Source organism: Clarias gariepinus, chromosome 16, assembly GCF_024256425.1.
Source record: "Clarias gariepinus isolate MV-2021 ecotype Netherlands chromosome 16, CGAR_prim_01v2, whole genome shotgun sequence".
Classification (NCBI taxonomy): domain Eukaryota; kingdom Metazoa; phylum Chordata; class Actinopteri; order Siluriformes; family Clariidae; genus Clarias; species Clarias gariepinus.
This window is the reverse complement of record NC_071115.1, coordinates 202,760-222,500: the sequence shown is the minus strand read 5'-3', so window position 1 is coordinate 222,500 and position 19,741 is coordinate 202,760. Positions and strand designations below refer to the sequence as shown.

Sequence of the window (19,741 nt, the reverse complement as noted above, 5' to 3'; positions counted from 1 at the left end):
CTTTTTTAAACACATGTCAAAGTGTCAAAACAACGAGGCAGCAATGCCGACAGGAGCATGCTAACAGGAGCATGCTAACAGGAGCATGCTAACAGGTTGGAGTAATGAGGCTGAGGTCTAGACGCTCACACGCAGGTGAATTAAATGAACCTGAAAGTGAAACTCAGCGTGTAACTCGACTCTGAACACCAGGAGCGTTCCCTGTCTAAATACTGTTCCCTCTGTGGATGTTTCAGACACACAGGACGATGAGGACATGAGCTCTGGTGCTCTCTACGCCGGCGTGATGAAGGGGAACGCTCGGGCCCTGTTGTTTGTCCTGACTGTAAGTCTCATGCGTTCCTCTGATCCACTTCTTATCTGATGTTCTCCTGATTAAACACACCATGTGACAGCCTGTTGTGTTACATTAACTGGGGGTCAGGGGTAGCTCAGTGGTTAAGGCATTGGACTACGGTTCGGAAGATCCCAGGTTCAAACCTCACAACCACCAAGTTGCCACTGTTGGGCCCTTGAGCGCGGCCCTTAACCCTCAACTGCTCAGATGTGTAATGAGATAAAAATGTAAGTCGCTCTGGATAAGAGCAAATGCCTAAATGTAACTGCAATTACTTTAGCAATTTTTTATTCATTTATTATGCAGTTATAATATCATTCTAATTCCTGACCTTCAGTGTGTATCGACTGAGTCTTTAATTCTTTATTACTTTATTTCTGTAGTTTAATAAAACCTGACGTGTGTGTGTGAGTTTATCCTCACTGTTCCGTGTTTAATCTCATGTCCTGCTCTCTCACTCACAGGGAGTCGCCCTTACCGCGAGTGTGTGTGACGCTGACTGTCTGCCCAGTTTTAATGAGTATATCGTAAGTTTGTTTGTGACTTTTGTAATAATAATAATAATAATTATTGTTGTTGAAAGATTATTGTTTCTGTAACAACACCGCAGAGACGTGCAGTGTGCATTAAAGGCTGTGTGTTATTGCCGACTTTATTATAAAGAGACGTTTACGTCAGCTGGGAAGAAGATTTCCATTTGTGTTTTACAGTTAGATAGCCAGAGATGGAGGGATGGATGGATGGATAGATAGATAGATAGATAGATAGATAGATAGATAGATGGATAGATAGATAGATTGATTGATTGATTAATTATTTGATTGCTTTATTAATCACAAAGAAAAATGTGATTGTTGGAAAAACCAGCTCACAGATTATAAAAACAATTTACAAACAAGTTATGCAAGGAGATTATACTTAAATTACACTGAGGAAGTGAATTTCCTTTACGCGACCATACGCAGTGTAACACACACTGAAATGTTTATACGACTCTCTGTGATCTGACGTAGAGAGATAGAATAAAGCATTTCACTGCACCCCCCCCCCCCCCCCCCCCCCATACACCCCCCCCTCGCCCCCGTGTTACACACTCTCTGCGGTTCGTTAAAGGCCGTAGAGGACATCTGTGGATTCTGTGTTTAATTCTGTAATTTCAGTTACTGTGTGTTTTATTATTATTGTTATAATATTATATTATTATATTACTATTTGCAGAATAATAATCTCTTAAAGGATCACTGGTATGAGATGAAGAATTACACTCGCACTGGTGAGGAGGCTACGGTAAGATTATTGCTTTTACTCTTCTGTTTTAAGGAGGAGTCACAGAGAGCGAGCACACACACTGCCTTGCAAAAGTATTCACACCCCCTGAACTTTTCCACATGTTGTCTTGTTACAAACGTCTTACTGGGATTTTATGTGACAGACCAACACAAACTGGGGCATCGTTGTGAAGTGCAAGGAAAATGATCAACGGTTTTCAAAATGTTTTACAAATCAAAATCTGAAAAGTGTGGTGTGTGTTTCACCCCCCGAGTCAGTACTCTGTAGATCCACCTCTATAAATAGAGTCCAGCTGTGTGTGATTTAATCTCAGTATAAATACAGCTGTTCTGTTTTGTTAGAGAACATTAGAGAACAAACAGCATCATGGAGCCTGAGGAACACAGCAGACAGGTCGGGGATAAAGATGTGGAGAAGTTTAAACCAGGGTGAGGTTATAAATAAATATCCCAAGCTTTAAACATCTCACTGAGCGCTGTTCACTCCATCATCCGAAATACGGACACAAACACACACCACACTTTTCAGATTTTTATTTGTAAAACTTTTTGAAAACCGTTGAACCATTTTCCTTCCACTCAACATTTTATTGCTCAATTTTATTATTTATCCAAAAGAAAAATCATCCAGATAAAAACAAATTGTCCTTTTACTCTGAATAAACTCTATCATTATTATGGGCATCAACAGTGTTAACACACACACACACACACACACACACACACACACACCCTGGCCAGTTAGTTTCAGCTCCTGTGATGTTTCTGTCTCGTCTTCTCGCGCTCGGTTTCTGCAGCTGAGAACAGATTAATTTCCAGAGTGTAAAGTAATAATAAGAAAGTAAAAGTGTTTTAAAAAAACTTAAAACAACAAAATCGATAAAAACGACAAACCACATTCCATAAAACAATGCAAAGCGGTTTCTCTTTCATTCCCTCATGTGTTTATCACAAAACTAACAGAACCGACAGCTACAGCAGCGTGTGTACATTTTCACTGCATTGTTCTTGGAGGTTTATTTAACTCTCGTGTGTAGCTCTTGTCACTCTGCCCGAGTCTGTTGTGTGTCAGCACGCACCCTGAATTATATCTTATTCAAACAACCAACTTTAGGAAATATCATCTTACCTCTTGTTTCTCAGCCCGTGTGTAATAAAGTTATAATGAATTAGGCCCAGACCCGAGCAAATCAGGTCCAGGACTCGGTTTGGGAAACGATTCGTCACCACTGGATCCATAATTAGTCTCTGGATCCAAATAATAAAGTCTCAGGTTCTCATCATGGGTTCTCATCTCGGGTTCCCATCACGGGTTCTTATCTTGGGTTCCCATTTCAAGTTCTTGTATTGGGTTCTCATCTCGGGTTCTCATCATGGGTTCTTGTCGTGGGTTCTCATAATGGGCTCTCATCTCGGTTTCCCATCTCAGGTTCTTGTCTCGGGTTTTCATCAAGGGTTCTCGTCCCCGGTTCTCATCATGGGTTCTCATCTCGGGTTCCCATCTCAGGTTCTTGCCTCGGGTTCTCATCTCGGGTTCTTATCATATGTTCTTGTCTCGAGAACAGATCACGAGCCAGTGTAGATAGACAGAAGATTCACTTCTTTGAATATTGAATACACAGAACAAGTTAAACAGTCCACTAACCCTGGTTGAAGCCTGTTAGTTTAGATGTTCGTGCCTCCGTGTGCTTGGAGCCTGCAGTGTGATGTTCAGGGTCTCCACAACAAGTATGTGTACGGACTGATCTTTTTAATCTATTTTTAGGACCCACTGTTAAACCTGCTCTGTTGGAGTCGGTGGGCAAACTTAACCCTAATCTCTCTCTCTCTCTCTCACACACACACACACACACACACACACACACACAGACACCTGTAAACCTGCAGGAGGTCAATCAGTGCCGGGGGTTTTCTCACACAGCATGCTCGCCTGTTCGTTCCACCACAGATACATCTGTCTCCACCATTGTGGAAGATTTCCTAAAGTTTTTAATAATTAAACACGTCATGTTCCACAACGAGCTGCTCAGTGTTTCTTACTGGTGTGTATCAGATTTCAAATCTCAGCTGGATCTGATAGAAGATACCAAAAATTAAACACATATTGTCTTTTGTTTTTCTGAGTAAAGAAGAATTTGAAATAAAAATCCAATTCAAATTTGCACATGATGTTGGTGTTTAGACCAGAGACAGAACATCCACTCTCTCCTGTGTATGCTGCCTTTGGTTATAATCATTCCTCAGGTATCTCCGGGGTCATACGTATTAATCATAGCGTCCGTGTAAAGCGCCATGTGGTTCTGATGTTTAGGGTTAGGGTTAGGGTTAGGGTTAGTCTCCGAAGACTCCAGCTGAGACTAAATTAATCCCTGCTGCAGTCCTTTATCACACTGTAAATTCAAATTAAAATTTTATTTGTCACGTACACAGTCATACACAGTACGATAGGCAGTGAAATGCTTTTTCGACTACCAGTGACCTTAAAATAAAAGCTTAAACATAAGAAATAAAATGAATAAAAGGTAATACGGTAGAAAATAAAGTTAACTGGTAAAATATACTGTACAAGTAAAAATTAAAATATATAGCAGTAAAAGGAATATTGCTGAAAAATGAAATTAACTAGTAAAAATAAAATATACTGTGCTAAGTAAAATAAAATAAAAATATACTGTACAAAAAAAAAGCCAAATATATAATATTCTGTAGAAATATAAAATTAGAAAATAGAAATTTGTCCATATAAGTAATGTAAAAATGGCTGAGGTGATTTGTGCAGTGGTCCATAATGAAAGTATAAGTATATAGTGCAAAATGTGTCCATGAATGTGTCCATGAATGCTATGTTGTATGTATGTTGGCGTTTTGGCTGCTCGCTACAGCATGCAAACGGATCGGCAGGAAACTTGGCACCGACGTTGGCCTGGAATCAAACCCAGTCACAACCAACCATTGAGCCACCAGAGTGTGTTTCTCACGCTACATCATTTATCTAAACACAGCCTCTTTTCATATGCCGGTGAAAAAACACTCTTCAAAGATGTCTTTAACTTTTATCCTTTATTACCTCCATAATATAATCAACAGGAGAAGACTGAGGAGTCCAGAGAGACTAACAGACAGATGACCCCCCCACCACCCCATCCCCCCAGTCAATAAACAGTCATTAGTTTTTGAAAAACTGCCCTGAGGGTCTCGAGCTCATTTATATTCAGGGCTGTTGGTGTAAATTCAACCACATAAAGAGATGAAATCAATAAATTCAGTAAACCTTCTCAAGAGCGAGAGATGTCTGTGCCAACGCGCTTCCACTTTCAGTTTAATTGCACTCGTAATCTCGAGACAGTCGAGCTGTTGTTTAGTGAAAGTACTGAACTTATTCAGAAAAACAACCTTCATGTCTGAAATGGGTCTTTCATTCAAACCCGTTTAAGGTTCTTTGTCTAGAAATGCTTTAATCACATTCAGAGTTACACCCCACCCCGACCCCGCCCGAACGCCTGCCCCCGTCCCCCTCCGACCCGCCACCCGTGCAGTGGGACCGAGGACAGATCTGAGGAGTCTTTGTCCATAGTGACGGTCGTGTCAGGTTCCTTCTCCACTGTTTCTTTAGTTTTAATTGAGCTTCTTTTATTTGTGTTTGATAATTCCAGTGTGTGTGTGTGTGTTTAATTATAACGGACTGCTGTGTATCCATCGTCTCCTCACTCCATGTCTTACCATTTCCATTAGTTCCATAGTTACTCCATTATTTTACTTTCACTATGTCCACTAACTGCCCCACCCCACTCATACTAACCCCTCTGCAGCTCTCGGGTCAGTGCGTCTCCTCCCCTTCTCCTCTGTCCAAAACAGACCATTTTACTCAGGAGAAGCAAATATGACAAAATCAAAGTTGAAATTAAAATCCAAACTAAATTTGCTGGTCAGATTCTTTAAGCAGATGTTATCATGTGACCTAAAAGACACAACGTGCTTCAGAAGCTCTGATTTGCAGCCGGAGGGAATTTCCTTAACTGATGACACGGTCAAGCCGTATCTGGTTCATTCATGTGACAGTGTGACACGATTAGCAGGAGTCCCCGAAGGGAAGGACAGGGACACACACATGTCTCTGGGAACAATGTTGTGACTAATCTCGTTAACCTGTTAACCGTCCAACAAAAGCACAACAGAACTTCTGCTCTTCATCTGCTGCTAAAGTGCTTTAATCAACTTGAACTTCAGCACTTTAACTGGGACGAGTTGAACTGAGACACCATTAGCTCCTAAAGTGGAAGCGCTGAGAGATAATTTCCTGAATGTGGAAGAAAAAAATAAACAAAACACAAATAAGGAAAAAACATAAGAACATAAAATGATCAAGCTTCGAGAGATAGAGATCAGAAACACAAAATAAACACTGAAACCAAATTAACAGCATGCGAACTCACAAACACTCGCATACACTCCGCCCGTTTAAAGAGAGCAAGAAAAGACAAAAGCAGACTGAGGGTGAGAGGCAGAGAAACACTGACAGACAGACAGACAGAGATGGACAGAGAGATAAAGGGAGGGCTGGAATGTAAAGACAGTGAGGGGGCGGGGTGGGGCGGGGACAGGGGGGATGGGGCAGGGGTGGCAGAGACTGAACCTGAGGGACCAGTTTTGGGAAGACTGTCTAAATGAAAGAGAAGGACATGGAGTAGAGACAGGCCGAGGTGGAGAGAGACAGACAGCACAGTCTGCTAGGGCTGAAAGACATCCTGCTTTACATGAGCTTAAATTCGTTCTGTACAGATGAAAAATGCCTGAACACCTCAGAATTAAGTGGTTTTCTGCGTTAATGTGTCGTAACGTGATAAGATTCAAGTCTTTATCTAACCATGCTCACAAAATCGAGATCTTTGAAGGTGTGTGATTAAGAGTAGCTGATCTGCATGAGGCTGAGACCTGAGACAAAGGAATCTAAAGTGTTTAGCTGTCTGTCAGTCAACAGTAACACAGATTGTCTCTAATGGAGACGGTGTAGTGCTGTGACTACTCTGATTAGAAGGTTGTGTCCAGCCAAGAGATTCCACACAGAATCCTCAGTGAGAAAAAGAAGAACCGAGTAACAGCATAAAGACATCACTGGAACGTGCATGAGTTTACTCATGAGTCTAGCATCTGTAAGTCATTGACCGGACAGTGTGTCCATGGCAGAACACCACAGATGAAGCTGCTGCTCCAAAAATAAGATGGATGAGCACCTTGGCCGTCCCTCAATGCGGCTGGAACAATGTCGTGTCCCTGTGAGTTTCGACTAGCTATGAATTTAGCTATGACGGTTCACTTACTTTCTCCTCCAGCACTGTGAATGTTTAATAGGTGTGTTTAATGAAGGCTTGGGGGGGGGGGGGGGGTGATTAGCTGGATAAGGTCAATGTATATTTAGTGCAACTGAGAGTCTGAACAGAAGAAAACAGGAAGGAGTGTGTGTGTGGGGGGGGGGGTGCATTAGGTTGGTGAAATATAAACCGAGCTTTTCCTCATGATCAAGTTGAGGGAGAACCGACACAATCTCAGATCTGCAGCATGAACAGTCGGACACTCCCAGTGCTTTCTTCTCCGGCTTCCGAAGCAAAACAAGATAAGAACCAGATCAGACTCTCAGAGCCGCCCTACATTCAGGAGGCAGATCTCAAGTTCTGTAGAGCAGATCACAGTTGGACATGAGCCTGGCTCTGATGGGCTTCCAGGCTTCCAATTCTCCATTGTGTGCTCACACACAGACTAAAAGGCTATACATACAGTAACACACCATACACACAAACTAGTCACTTTAACATTTGCACACAGAAGCAGCAGCAGCGCATGAGTCTGAGTCTGAAAGCACTGAGAATGCGGTGATGATGAGGTGTTTATGAGGTGTTTATGGGTGATGATATGGTGATGTTCCTGTAATTACTGTATGCGTTGATGTGGTGATGATGCAGTAAATGTGTGGTGATGATGGTGATGATGCGGTGATGATGCGGTGACTATGCTGTGATGTGATTACATGGTGATGGTGTGGTGATGATGCAGTAATTGTGTGGTGATGATGGTGATGATGGGGTGTTTATGAGGTGTTTATGGGTGATGATATGGTGATGATGGTGATGCTGTGATGTGATTACATGGAGATGATGTGGTGATGATGAAAGACGTCCAGGTCATAGGAGGGGTTTGTGGATGTGGTCAGGCTGCATAGACACAACGAAACACCCAGTGATGCTATAAGTCTGATTTAACCAAATTGTGTGAGCTCTTCTTTAAATATTAATAAATGAATTCAGGTTCTTTATTCCACATTAATCTTGTGACTCTTCACCGCTCCTACACCTGCATAATGACTTCCACCTTTAACAAATCTCTTAAATAAAAGTGTGCTTCTTCTTGTTAACAATTAATGCAAAGTTACAGTTATTGGTAATGTGTGTGTGTTTCAGTGTGTGTGTGTGTGTGTGTGTGTGTGTGTGTGTGTGATGTGTGCTCAACTTCATGGGTCATGTGTGTAACTTATTTACAGTGCTGTAGGATGATTTATCAACACACCAAAGCCAAAATAAACATTTTGTCACTTATAAATCATCTAACAGTGAATTTTTTTCTTCCAATCTCAGGAAGTATTTTCTTTACACTTATAGCAATGTATTTATGATGAAATGTACAGTTTATGGTTGTTTTTCAGCTTGCTATGAAACTTCATTACTTGAGTTTTTACTTTAAATATTGAGTATTTAACGTCACACCTTTAGTGTTTTAGATGATAAAACCGAGCTGAGACGTTTGACTTGAGTCAGCAGTTCTGTGCTCAGTGCACTCGGAGCTCTCCAGCACACCGCAGCCACCCGCGCTACTTCCTGGTTTCTGTGTGTTTCTTTACACAACCATGTGTCTGTGTTTTAGTTCCTGTCAGTCGCTGGTGACCTGATTACATGCAAATATTTTCGTTTTCTTCCTCGACTCTGTCCATGATTAAAGCTTTTCTAGTTTTTACTTTCACTGTTTATTAAAGAAGAATTTGACCTTCTTCTTTAATAAACCTGTAGCTGTGCCTGTAGTTGTACCTGTAGTTGTAGTTGTACCAGTAGTTGTACCTGTACAGTAGCTGTAGTTGTACCTGTACCTGTAGTTGTACCTGTAGCTGCAGTTGTACCTGTAGTTGGCCAGGGGTAGCTCAGTGGTTAAGGCATTGGACTACAGTTCGGAAGATCCCAGGTAGTTGTAGCTATAGTTACCTGTAGTTGTACCTGTATCTGTACCTGTAGCTGTAGTTTTACCCGTACCTGTAGTTGTACCTGTAGCTGTACCTGTACATGTAGCTGTAGATGTGCCTGTACCTGTAGTTGTACCTGTAGCTGTTGTTGTACCTGTAGCTGCAGTTGTACCTGTCCTTGTGTTGTACCTGTAGTTGTACCTGTAGTTGTATCTGTACCTGTAGTTGTAGCTGTAGATGTACCTGTAGTTGTACCTGTAGCTGTAGTTGTACCTGTTGTTGTACCTGTAGCTGTAGTTGTACTTGTACCTGTAGCTGTAGTTGTACTTGTACCTGTAGTTGTACTTGTACCTGTAGTTGTACCTGTAGCTGTAGTTGTAGCTGTAGTTGTACCTGTACCTGTAGTTGTACTTGTACCTGTAGTTGTACTTGTACCTGTAGTTGTACCTGTAGCTGTAGTTGTAGCTGTAGTTGTACCTGTACCTGTAGTTGTACTTGTACCTGTAGTTGTACCTGTAGCTGTAGTTGTAGCTGTAGTTGTACCTGTACCTGTAGTTGTACCTGTACCTGTAGTTTTACCTGTAGTTGTATCCTGCACAGAACGATAATAAATAATAAAAGAAAACAATTATCATTTTTATGTAAACGAAATGATCACTAAGTGACCGTCATGTTTTTTTACTTTTAGGACTTTATTCCCTCAAAATGAGAACTGAGAAAATCAACTGAAATATAATGAATATTTTTGTGTTTGTTTGTTTTTTACAGGAGGAGCACGAATTCCTCTCGGTCTTTAACCTGCTCTGTTCGTCTATACAAGCCAATGCAGAGTTTTATAATAAGACTTATAATGAAACACTGCCCTGTAGTGATGAGAAGAGCAAGCGGGCAAATATAGTGTGGGTTTACACAGAAATGGTGAAATATCTGGTACGTCCACTGACTGCACACACACACACACACACACACACACACACACACACACACACACACACACACACATTACCTTTGTTCTGTAATACTTCGGTGTTTTGTGGTCACATGATTTTTACACACTTTCAGTTTAAATAAATTAATATTCAGCAGTAACTTCCGGTTTTATCAAGTCATGTACATTTTAAAACAGACTTTAATATTTCTGCATCATATTTATTTTGTGAAATGTGATTTATTTGATGCGCACCCTAACATTTCTACACATTCAGTGAGATTAGACGAATCCGTTACAGTGCAGTCTCCTGATGAGCGAGCAGTTTGTCCTCAGTGTGAGTTTGTGAACAAATAGAAAATGATGGATTAGTGTAATATAGAAACAGTACAGAAAATAAAAGGCTGCATTTGATTTACACATAGAGAAAAAATGATTAAAATTGGTGCAGAGTGTGTGGGAGTGTCCTCTGTAGTGTCCTCTGTAGTGTCCTCTGTAGTGTCCTCTGTAGGGTGCATGTTTATCATACTGCACATTGATGAGCTCAACCGATTGTCTGAAGGTTCAGTGTGAAGCCTCTCATCATCTTGTGTTTGTTTTCAGGTAAACAACCATGATTTGACTATATCTGACGTCAGCCAGTTATGTAAATATAATTCCTGCTTAACGTCTTATGGCACAAGTTTCATCAACATTACACAGTTTCTGTCCATCTATCTTAAATTGTGTGAAAACTCCAGAGTGATCCCAGGTAAGGAGCTCCTGTGGTCTAAGAGTGATACACACATAGTTACTGTACAGATAATAAATGCCAAACCTAACCCTTTGTCTTCTTATTATTTTCTGTCCCTCTCTCCGTCAGCATGCCCATCCCCATCTCCGTCCCCATCCCCATCTCCGTCCCCATCTCCATCTCCGTCCCCATCTCCATCTCTGTCCCCATCTCCATCTCCGGCCCCATCTCCATCCTCCTCTCAATCTCCGTCCCCGTCCCCATCCCCATCCCCGTCCCACTCTCCATCCCCATCCCACTCTCCGTCCCCGTCCCCATCCCCATCCCCGTCCCACTCTCCATCCCCGTCCCACTCTCCATCTCCGTCCCCATCTCCATCCTCCTCTCAATCTCCGTCCCCGTCCCCATCTCCGTCCCCATCTCCTTCCTCATCTCCGTCCCCATCCCCGTCCCCGTCTGCGGCCCCGTCTCCGTCCCCCCAGAGTGAGTACTGTGCTTTAACCTTGTCTGTGTGTTAGACTGAGAGCAGGACTGTTAGGGTTCTTGTGTCACTCATAAGTCATGTATCTGTGACATGTTGTTTTTTACACCCTGTAGACATGAAGAACATGAATACGATACAATCTGCTCTGTTACACTCGTGTGTGTATTTAACCTGTAATGTGTGCAGCTTTAACTCATCCATGTGTACAGTATGTATTACATTTAGTAAATATTGTACTGTTAATGTTTAGTGTTTTTCTCGGTTATTCAGGTACAACAGCAGCAGCAGTGAGTTCCTCAACGACTTCTCCTGCGCGTAAGTGTTTTATTCCTGACCTCAGAGTGATGAGTGTACGGGTCAAAGACAACCTTTACATCAAGGCCTCTTAATAACCATTTACATATTTAATGTGTTAACACGTGATTAGTTTAGAGTTTTTAACTTGTTGCACTTTTTTTTTTACGTAAATTTATCACATGACTAAGTTTGACCCTATTGGCTTTCCATAATGGCAGCACATACAAAAACAAGGCTGTGTGTGATAATGGCACAATGCATTTCTTTATTCCAACACTGCACGTTTATTACAATCTGACTATTTTAAAACTGTGATTAATCGTGATTATAATTACAGACTATTACTGTAATTAATTAGATTCAAATTTTAATTGATTGACAGCACTAGTTTAAACATATAAAACTTTACCACAGAACCGCACAGTGTGGCAGAGCGTATACACACACACACACACACACGCACACACATTTCATGCAGAAAACAAAAATAAAACATTATTGCCTTCATTACTGACACTCAGAGATCATGACATTAACAGTTAGGACTCCGTCTCCGTACCCATGTGTCCATGTAGCACGTAACACTACTCTCCTAGGATTTAACTCTAGTTTATCTCTATAGCATTTTTTAATTGACACTGTTACAGAGCAGTTTCACATAAATAGTATATTATTCACATAATTCAATACATTTACATTTAGGCATTTGGCAGACACTTTTATCCAGAGCGACTTACAAAAAGTGCTTTAAAGTTGGTGGGATGGTGGGATCGAGCAGTGCTGGAGGATCAGAGGGTGTGATTAGAGCAGAGAGGTAAGTGGGTGCTGGGCCATTTTTAGCTTTGTAGGCAAGCTGAATGTCATCAACGTTTTGAATTTGATGCGGGCAGCTACAGGAAGCGAGTGCAGGGAGCGGAGGAGTGGGGTGGTGTGGGACAACTTGGGAAGGTTAAAAACAAGACGTGCTGCTGCATTCTGGATCAGTTGCAGAGGACGAATGGTGGACAGAGGCAGGCCTGAGGCAGGCAGGAGTGAGTTGCAGTAGTCCAGTCTTGAAATAACAAGGGACTGAACAAGCACCTGAGTAGCCTGTAAAGAAAGAAATGGGCGAATTCTTCTGGTATTGTGAAGAAGAAATCTACAAGAGCGAGTAAGGTTAGCGATGTGTGGGGAAAATGACAGATGATTGTCCACGGTTACCCCAAGATTATGGGCGGTGGTTGAAGGAGTGATTTGGTTGTTGTCCAGGGATATCACAAGGGATAAACAACAGTTCGGTTTTACTCAGATTGAGCTTCAGCTGATGAGCAGCCATCCAGGATGAGATGTTTGCCAGACATGCTGAGATCCAGGTGGAAACCTGAGTGTCAGAGGGAGGAAAGGAGAGAATGTACCATCTGCATAACAATGGTATGAAAATCCATGCAATAATATGACCTTAACAGAAGACCGGGTATAGAGGGAAAACAGAAGAGGACCAAGTACTGAGCCCTGCGGGACACCAGTAGAGAGTCTACGTGGGGTAGATGTAGATCTTTTCCATGATACCTCATATGACCTATCTTCTAGGTAAGAAGCAAACCATTGCCACGCTGTTCCACAAATTCCAAGGCTAATATATAAATTAATATATAAATTTAGAAACATAAAAATTATATATAATTTGTAGTTTCATCAACCTGTCCCTGTAAAACACATGGATTGTTCAAAACAGGCCGATCCACAGGCTGCAACCCCGCGGAGTTCTGAACAGGCAAAGGCGCGGCCATTTATAGACATGCGGTTGTCAGGCAGAAATGGTCTGGATGACTGGTCTATCAGGAGCGCTGTGTGTAGCTCCACAGTGCTAGCTAAGGGAAATCTATTTACAAAAATGCTCGCCTAAATAAATAGGTTTTTATCCTAGACTTAATGTTTTGTATAGGACTTGGATAGTTTTTCTGTTAACCTAAAATGTTAGTGTGTCTTGTCTCAGCTAGTCAGCTAATTAGGTTTCTTAGTTAGCTAGTTAGTTTCTGTTAATTCATGTTGTTAGTTTATGTTGTATGTAGCACCTTGGTCCTGGAAGAACATTGTTTCATGTCACTGTGTACTGAACTGTATATGATTGAAATGACAATAAAAGCCTACTTGACTTGACTTAAACACTGAGACTGTGTCTGAGTCCCGAACACTATTTGGAAGACTATTCCATAACTTTGGGGCTTTGTAAGAAAAGGCTCTGCCCCCAGCTGTAGTTTTCATAATACGCGGTACTGACAAGCAGCCTGCATCCTACAATAGTATAACCTGGAGGTGATAAAAGGGGTTAAGGCATTGGACTACGGTTCGGTTAGGTCCCAGGTTCAAACCCCACAACCACCAAGTTACCACTGTTGGGCCCTTGAGCGCGGCCCTTAACCCTCAACTGCTCAGATGTATAATGAGAAAAAAATGTAAGTCGGTCTGGATAAGAGCGTCTGCCAAATGCCTAAATGTAAATAAAATGAACTAGTTTTTCTGCATCGTTTAGCGACAATATATTTCTTATCTTGGCAATATTTCTGAGGTGAAAGAATGCTATCCTGGTAATATTATCTACATGAGCTTTAAATGAAAGACTGGAATCTATAATCACACCGAGGTCTTTTACTGTTGCACTTGATGAAAACGTTCTCCTTAATCCAGGTTTCCGTCAAACATAATATATCAAACTCCTGATCTGTGATAGTTTCATTAACAATAACTGGTTTAGATGTGAGTGATCTAATATTTATCATTCCAAGCTTCAGATCAGAGGTGCCGGCTGTGTATTCAGTCTGCTTTGAATTTTTCTTTCTGAGTGACGGCTCTATGCAGCTAGCAGACGGTTGGTTTAGCCTGTCTGTCTGCTCCCTGGCCTGGGCTCTAGATTGTCACCGATTAACTAGGCCTCTTCTGAGACTATGAGCAATACTACAGGAAATAAGAGCAGCACCTTCCCGAGTGGGATGGACACCGTCCAGTTTTGCCCTCAAAGGTCTTCCAATTATCTATGAAGCCCACGTTATTTTCGGAGCACCACCTGGACATCCAGCGGTTCAGCGACCATAACCTGCTGATCTGTCCGGCACCCTGGTCCCCATAAAGGCCTAATGTTGCGTGCCTCAGGTTAGAGTCTCCTATTACCAGGACTTTTAACCTGTGTAAGGTTTCTCAGCAGCTCTTCACTGAGGGAAGCAAACCTGCTGGACATGTGAAGCGCAGTGGAGGATGCTTGATCCTCACTTCACCAAAGGCTCCCAGTCTTTCCACTGGCTCACACTTTCAACCCTGGAAGCTCGACTCTGCAGCTACTTCTGCAGTCTTGTTTTTAAATGTTTATGTAAGCTCCAAGTTTGTGCAGTGCTTAAACTCTGGTTTATTTATTTTGGCTTCAGTCTGACACTACTGGCGTCTTACTCACAGCCACAGCATCGTCCATGTAAAACATCAGGAAAGATAAATATACAAATATACAACCTGAGTCCTGGAAAAGTTGTGACGTTTTTTGAATTTGGATAAAATGAAAACTAAAATATTTTCAAATCACATGAGACAATATTTTATTCACAACAGAACTTTAGAAATTTTTAAACCGAGAAGTTTTTCCTTTTATCCAGTAAATGACCTCATTTCAGATTTGATGTCTGCTACAGGTTTAAAAAGTTCTGAAGACTGTCTACTGTGAATAAAATATTGGCTCATATAATGTGAAAGTATTTTAGTTTTGTATTTTATTCAAATTCAAAAACGTCCCAACTTTTCTGAACAAAACAAAATAAATGAAAACCAGCGCAGCAACCTATTGGTGGAGGTCAACAGTCTCCATCACGTGTCTCATCTGCGCTGGCTGATGCATAACACATTTGTTTATTAGCATAAGCTAGCATCATCGCTAAATTCTCCTGCGCGTAAGTGTTTTATTCCCCACCTCAGAGTAATGAGTGTACGGATCAAAGATAACCTTTACATCAAGGCCTCTTAATAACCATTTACATATTCAATCATATAAAACACATAAAGATGTTCAGTGTTTGGTGAGATTCGTATAACATGTTAAATAAAGTGCGTGTTGCTGCACTGTTAGAGGAACGTGATGTTCTACAGTGTCAAGCAGATGAACGCTGATCCAGAGCGTCATGTGGTGCTGATGATGTCCTGCCTTTCTTTCCACAGCAGACCAGAAGACGTCCTTAAAGCCGAGTCGCGCTAAAGAACCCTCAACAGGTTTATATTTAACTTTTAATCTCTGTGTTTAATAATGGATTTATTTTAATATCCTACTTAGAGCAGTTATTAAAAAACACATATAAAACATTTAACAAATGATACATTTTATTTATAAGATTCATGTTATAATTTGACTTTTTATTTCATTTAAGAAGCTGCTTTGATGGACACAATGAAGGACGGCCCTGTGTGTTCTTCAGAGAGTGAGTCCGGTGCTTTACTAATGTCTCCTCACAAGTTCTCCTCTTTACTAAATGAATATTAGTGTTGCCTCTTCCTTTGTGTTGTCCAGCTCAGCGTTTACTGGTGATATCACTGGTGCTGAATGTCGTCCTCCTCTTCCTCCTGCTCATCATTGGACTTTACCGTATATGTAAAGAATCTCCATGTCCTAAGGTGAGGGTTTGTCTGTCAGAGACAAAGTGACACGTCTTAAATGTGTGATGAGACATAACACACTCAGATAAAAGTGCTATCCACCCACTTTCTCAAGCGTAACCTCAAAGGTGCCTGTGATTGGTCAGTGTTGCTGTGATTGACAGGCGAGGGTGTATGACCCGCCCATCCTGAGAGCCGTTTTTGCTCTTTTGCACCCTGCGACATGACGGATCTCCGTGACATCATCAGGACTCCACTCCGGAGTGCACAAACATTTTTAACCTAAAATCCAGAGAGTTTGATGATGTCACTGTGATGTCACTGCTCGACTGGAGCTGTTGGTGTTTTTTTCTTTCAGAAGTGGTTTATGTTTAATGTTAGAAAAATAAAAATGGGCTGCTGGTGGCTCAATCGGTTAAGGGTATGTGTTACTGGGTTACTGATCAGATAGTTGGGGGTTCGAGTCCGAACACCACCTGACATCCACTTTTTAGCTCCAGGGGGCGCTGTATCCTGGCTGACCCTGCACTTTGACCCCAGCATCCTAACTATCATATGTGAAAAAGTCATTTCACTGTGCTGTGAGGTTCATGTGAGAAATAATGACATTTTTGTTCGAGTGTATGAGAGACTGGACGAGGCTTATTAAAAACACACAATAAACACAAAGAGGAAGTGAAATAGATAAATACGTGCAGACCGAGGATTAAACAGAGAAGAAGCCGAGAAGTCCGGATAGTTCAGAAATACTATGAGTGCGAATAAACAACACGAGGAACGAAATGTGAAGAGAATATGAGACACGGTGATGGTGCAGAACGTTTTGAAGGTTAAACAGTAAAGAAGCTCCAGGAGTTTAAGAGAAAAACAAACTGTAGATCCCCAGCAGGCCGTCGAGGCGAGTTTTTATCTCAGACACACCTCTCTGACCGTGCCCCATTTTGGGTCGTATCTGCATGATGTAGTTTGTGCTGATTTTTCCGCAGGACGGAATCAGAGATGAATTTATTCTCACACTGTTTATCTGCAGCTGTTGTTCTCCAAATCCGTACATTTACGTTTTACTTTCAGTTTCAGGGCTCTGTTCCTCCAGAGTGCATGTCATTGCAGTATGTAAATACAGAAACTGACAACCAGGTATTATTATTTCAATCATTTTTATCTTCTCTTGCTACTGTATCTCTTCCTTCTGCTCTGGAGGGGTGTGATGGAATTATTCCTGCAGTATCGCTGGAGTTTCATCAGCACCTCCGTCTTACAGTCTGGAACGATTAGCGCATGTTTGAAACGATCTGTAACTCTACATTCTTATGCCGTATGTACGGAACTCAACGGCATGAGAACGCTTCAGTTTAGACGAGGTGTAAAGGGCTGTGTGAGAAAAGTGAGACGAAGTCGTTTACGTGACCTTTAAGGCCACGCCCACTACAAGTGTGTAGAACCTATGGGGTTTCAATTCAAGGGATTAAAGACACACCGATTTCTGTTCTGAACACACACACACACACACACACAGCCTGACTGAGTCACAGACATCACAATTCATGTGAGATTTTTTCATTCATCAGAACTTCACAGGTTTAATGAAAGTTTCCGCTTTGATGAATCGGACGCGTTACAGATCTGTCGTGACCCCTCAGTTCCCTCTGAGCTCTTCTTGTTTCCTGTTCGTCTCTGTTACAGTAGAGTCCGAGTGACACACTGAGAGTTTATTACATGATGAATTTAAAGTACTTGTTGATAAGCTGATCAGTTTTCTGTGTTTCTGATAGAGTTTGGATGAAGGTTCTTCACCATAAACGCGTCTGCAGTGGAGGAGCTTCAGGAGAGTTATAGATGGAGTTCTCAGTGACGCGTCAAACACACAGGCTGGATTTGGACTGAAGCTGGTGATGATTATAAACTGATACGTTCATCATCTGGTGGAGTGTGTGTTCCTCCTGTGTGTGTGTGTGTATATAAACCTCAACAAACCCACAGCTAAAACCTGATCTGTGGATTGAGAAGGAAAAGGAAATCCTGATGTAAAAATGAGTGAGTCCACCTGAGGGACAACATCTCGTCTCACACGTATTGTCCATCTGAGTGAAGGATCACCGCGTCACATAATGAACACAAAACCAGAAACTCATAACGCTGCAGAGAGCGAGCGGCGGCCCCCGGAGCCTGCGCGAGGTGTGTGTGACTGCGGTTAAACAGGTGGTGGCGCTGTGAGACTCTGATTGTGCTCCATTATTGAGGAACCTCATAAACCTTAAACCTTATCACATGATGCATTGAATCGGAATTGACTGATCACATCGCCATGGCAACACCTATGAAGATATCAACAATCTACAGCTTACACACTGTTATATGTTATATGTTAATATATATGCCTATTGTGTGTGTGTGTGTGTGTGTGTGTGTGTGTGAGTGAGAGACGTGTTGTAGTGCAGTAAATCTCTTTCTAAAGCAGAAGCTGTGACGCGTTTCACCTTCGCAGCAAATCCCGAGCTCTTGCCCCGCCCACTTTCCCCATAACAACATGTGTTAAATGGACCTACAGTAGAGACATTTGCATTCTCAGATCTGATTGGCTCATATAGATAATGATGCAATACCACGTCCTGGTCATGTGGTCACTGCCAAGATGTTTATCCCTGTGAAATAACAGAATAATAAAATAATATACACATGTTGCATGTTCAAAAGGTCAAACTGGGGTTAAACAGATGTTCTCTGGCCAGTGCTCAAGAAAATGATATAAGCTAATTATTATAATAGTATCATAAATATATAATTATATAGAAATGTAAATATGACATATGATGTTAATGTTAATATTAATAATAAATTGATTATTTATGTCATATTTAACACTGACTGTGTGTGTGTGTGTGTGTTTCATACCGCAGTGTGTTTCTGATGTGTAAAGGTTTATTTATATACAGTTTATGGTTAATGATGTGCTGATGAACTGCATGAATAATAAACGTCCTGGTGTTAAACTGGTTTTTACACTTTTATTATCAGCTCTTTCTGGAGTCTGGAGTAGATCAGACAACAGGCTGAGGTCATGAGACTGTGCAGTCCTCAGTGAGTCACGCGTGAGACTGCAGAACGGAGACGGCAGCCGGGAAGCAGCTGATCATCCTGTGCTGTTGTGGAATCTGATCGATGTTCTACACGTGCTGGTCTCACTGGGACGCATCACCGACATCCCTGCAGATCCACACCAGATGTTCCTTCTAATTGGAACTATGTGACGTCTGAAGGGGAAGATCATGGTGTAGTGGAGCATGTGCACTCTCATGTGAGGGACACAATGACACACTAACTGTCCATTATATGAGCACGTGGACATTTTAAGGATCCCGCAGCAGATAATCAGAACTTTGTAAGATGTGGAGATTGGCATGGACCTGAGCTCCTTCTGTAAACTGTACAAAGATCCTTCAGATACTGAGAGATAACAAATGAAAAGAGGAGAAGGAGAAGTGTGTGTGTGTGTCTGGTGTGTGTGTGGGGCCCCATGATCTAGATATAATTCACTTAATTAAAGCAGGTCTGTCCTGATTCCAGGATCAAACCTCAGAACAGCTAAGAAGGACATGAGAACTGAACTGGAAATAAACTGAACACGGCGTTTTTTAACGTGTTTATTACATTCTTAAAAAAAAAGCTTTTACCACATGATAGAACAGATAACACGCTGTCAAAACACACCAAACCAGCAGGGTGTAAGGAGATACGGCTCTATGTTGCACACACACTTCCACTTTCGCACTTCTAATTATCTTCACCCTGGGAGGAGTGAACAACACACAGTATGGGTGCAGATCAATCCCTGCTATTCGTTAT

At 41.7% G+C, this 19,741-nt stretch overlaps 1 protein-coding gene across 4 annotated transcripts in view; it reads left to right on the top strand.

Annotated features, from left to right (window-relative positions):
* The window catches only part of LOC128545082 (putative uncharacterized protein DDB_G0290521), a 25,656-nt gene extending 6,161 nt beyond the window's left edge, over window positions 1–19,495 (top strand). The window contains exons 2-14 of one of the 4 annotated variants that reach the window (XM_053515427.1): window positions 237–325; window positions 802–864; window positions 1,556–1,624; window positions 9,617–9,778; window positions 10,380–10,527; window positions 10,639–10,651; window positions 10,766–10,992; window positions 11,264–11,308; window positions 15,467–15,517; window positions 15,676–15,723; window positions 15,813–15,916; window positions 16,970–17,035; window positions 17,671–19,495. In XM_053515427.1, the coding sequence (XP_053371402.1) occupies window positions 257–325; window positions 802–864; window positions 1,556–1,624; window positions 9,617–9,778; window positions 10,380–10,527; window positions 10,639–10,651; window positions 10,766–10,992; window positions 11,264–11,308; window positions 15,467–15,517; window positions 15,676–15,723; window positions 15,813–15,916; window positions 16,970–17,035; window positions 17,671–17,697 (1,092 nt within the window). In that variant the 5' untranslated portion in view covers window positions 237–256 and the 3' untranslated portion in view covers window positions 17,698–19,495. Of the gene's footprint in view, window positions 1–236; window positions 326–801; window positions 865–1,555; window positions 1,625–9,616; window positions 9,779–10,379; window positions 10,528–10,638; window positions 10,652–10,765; window positions 10,993–11,263; window positions 11,309–15,466; window positions 15,518–15,672; window positions 15,724–15,812; window positions 15,917–16,969; window positions 17,036–17,670 lie in introns of all 4 variants that reach the window. The other 3 variants (XM_053515428.1, XM_053515426.1, XM_053515429.1) reach the window with 3 other exon arrangements.
* The last annotated feature ends 246 nt before the right edge of the window (window positions 19,496–19,741 follow it).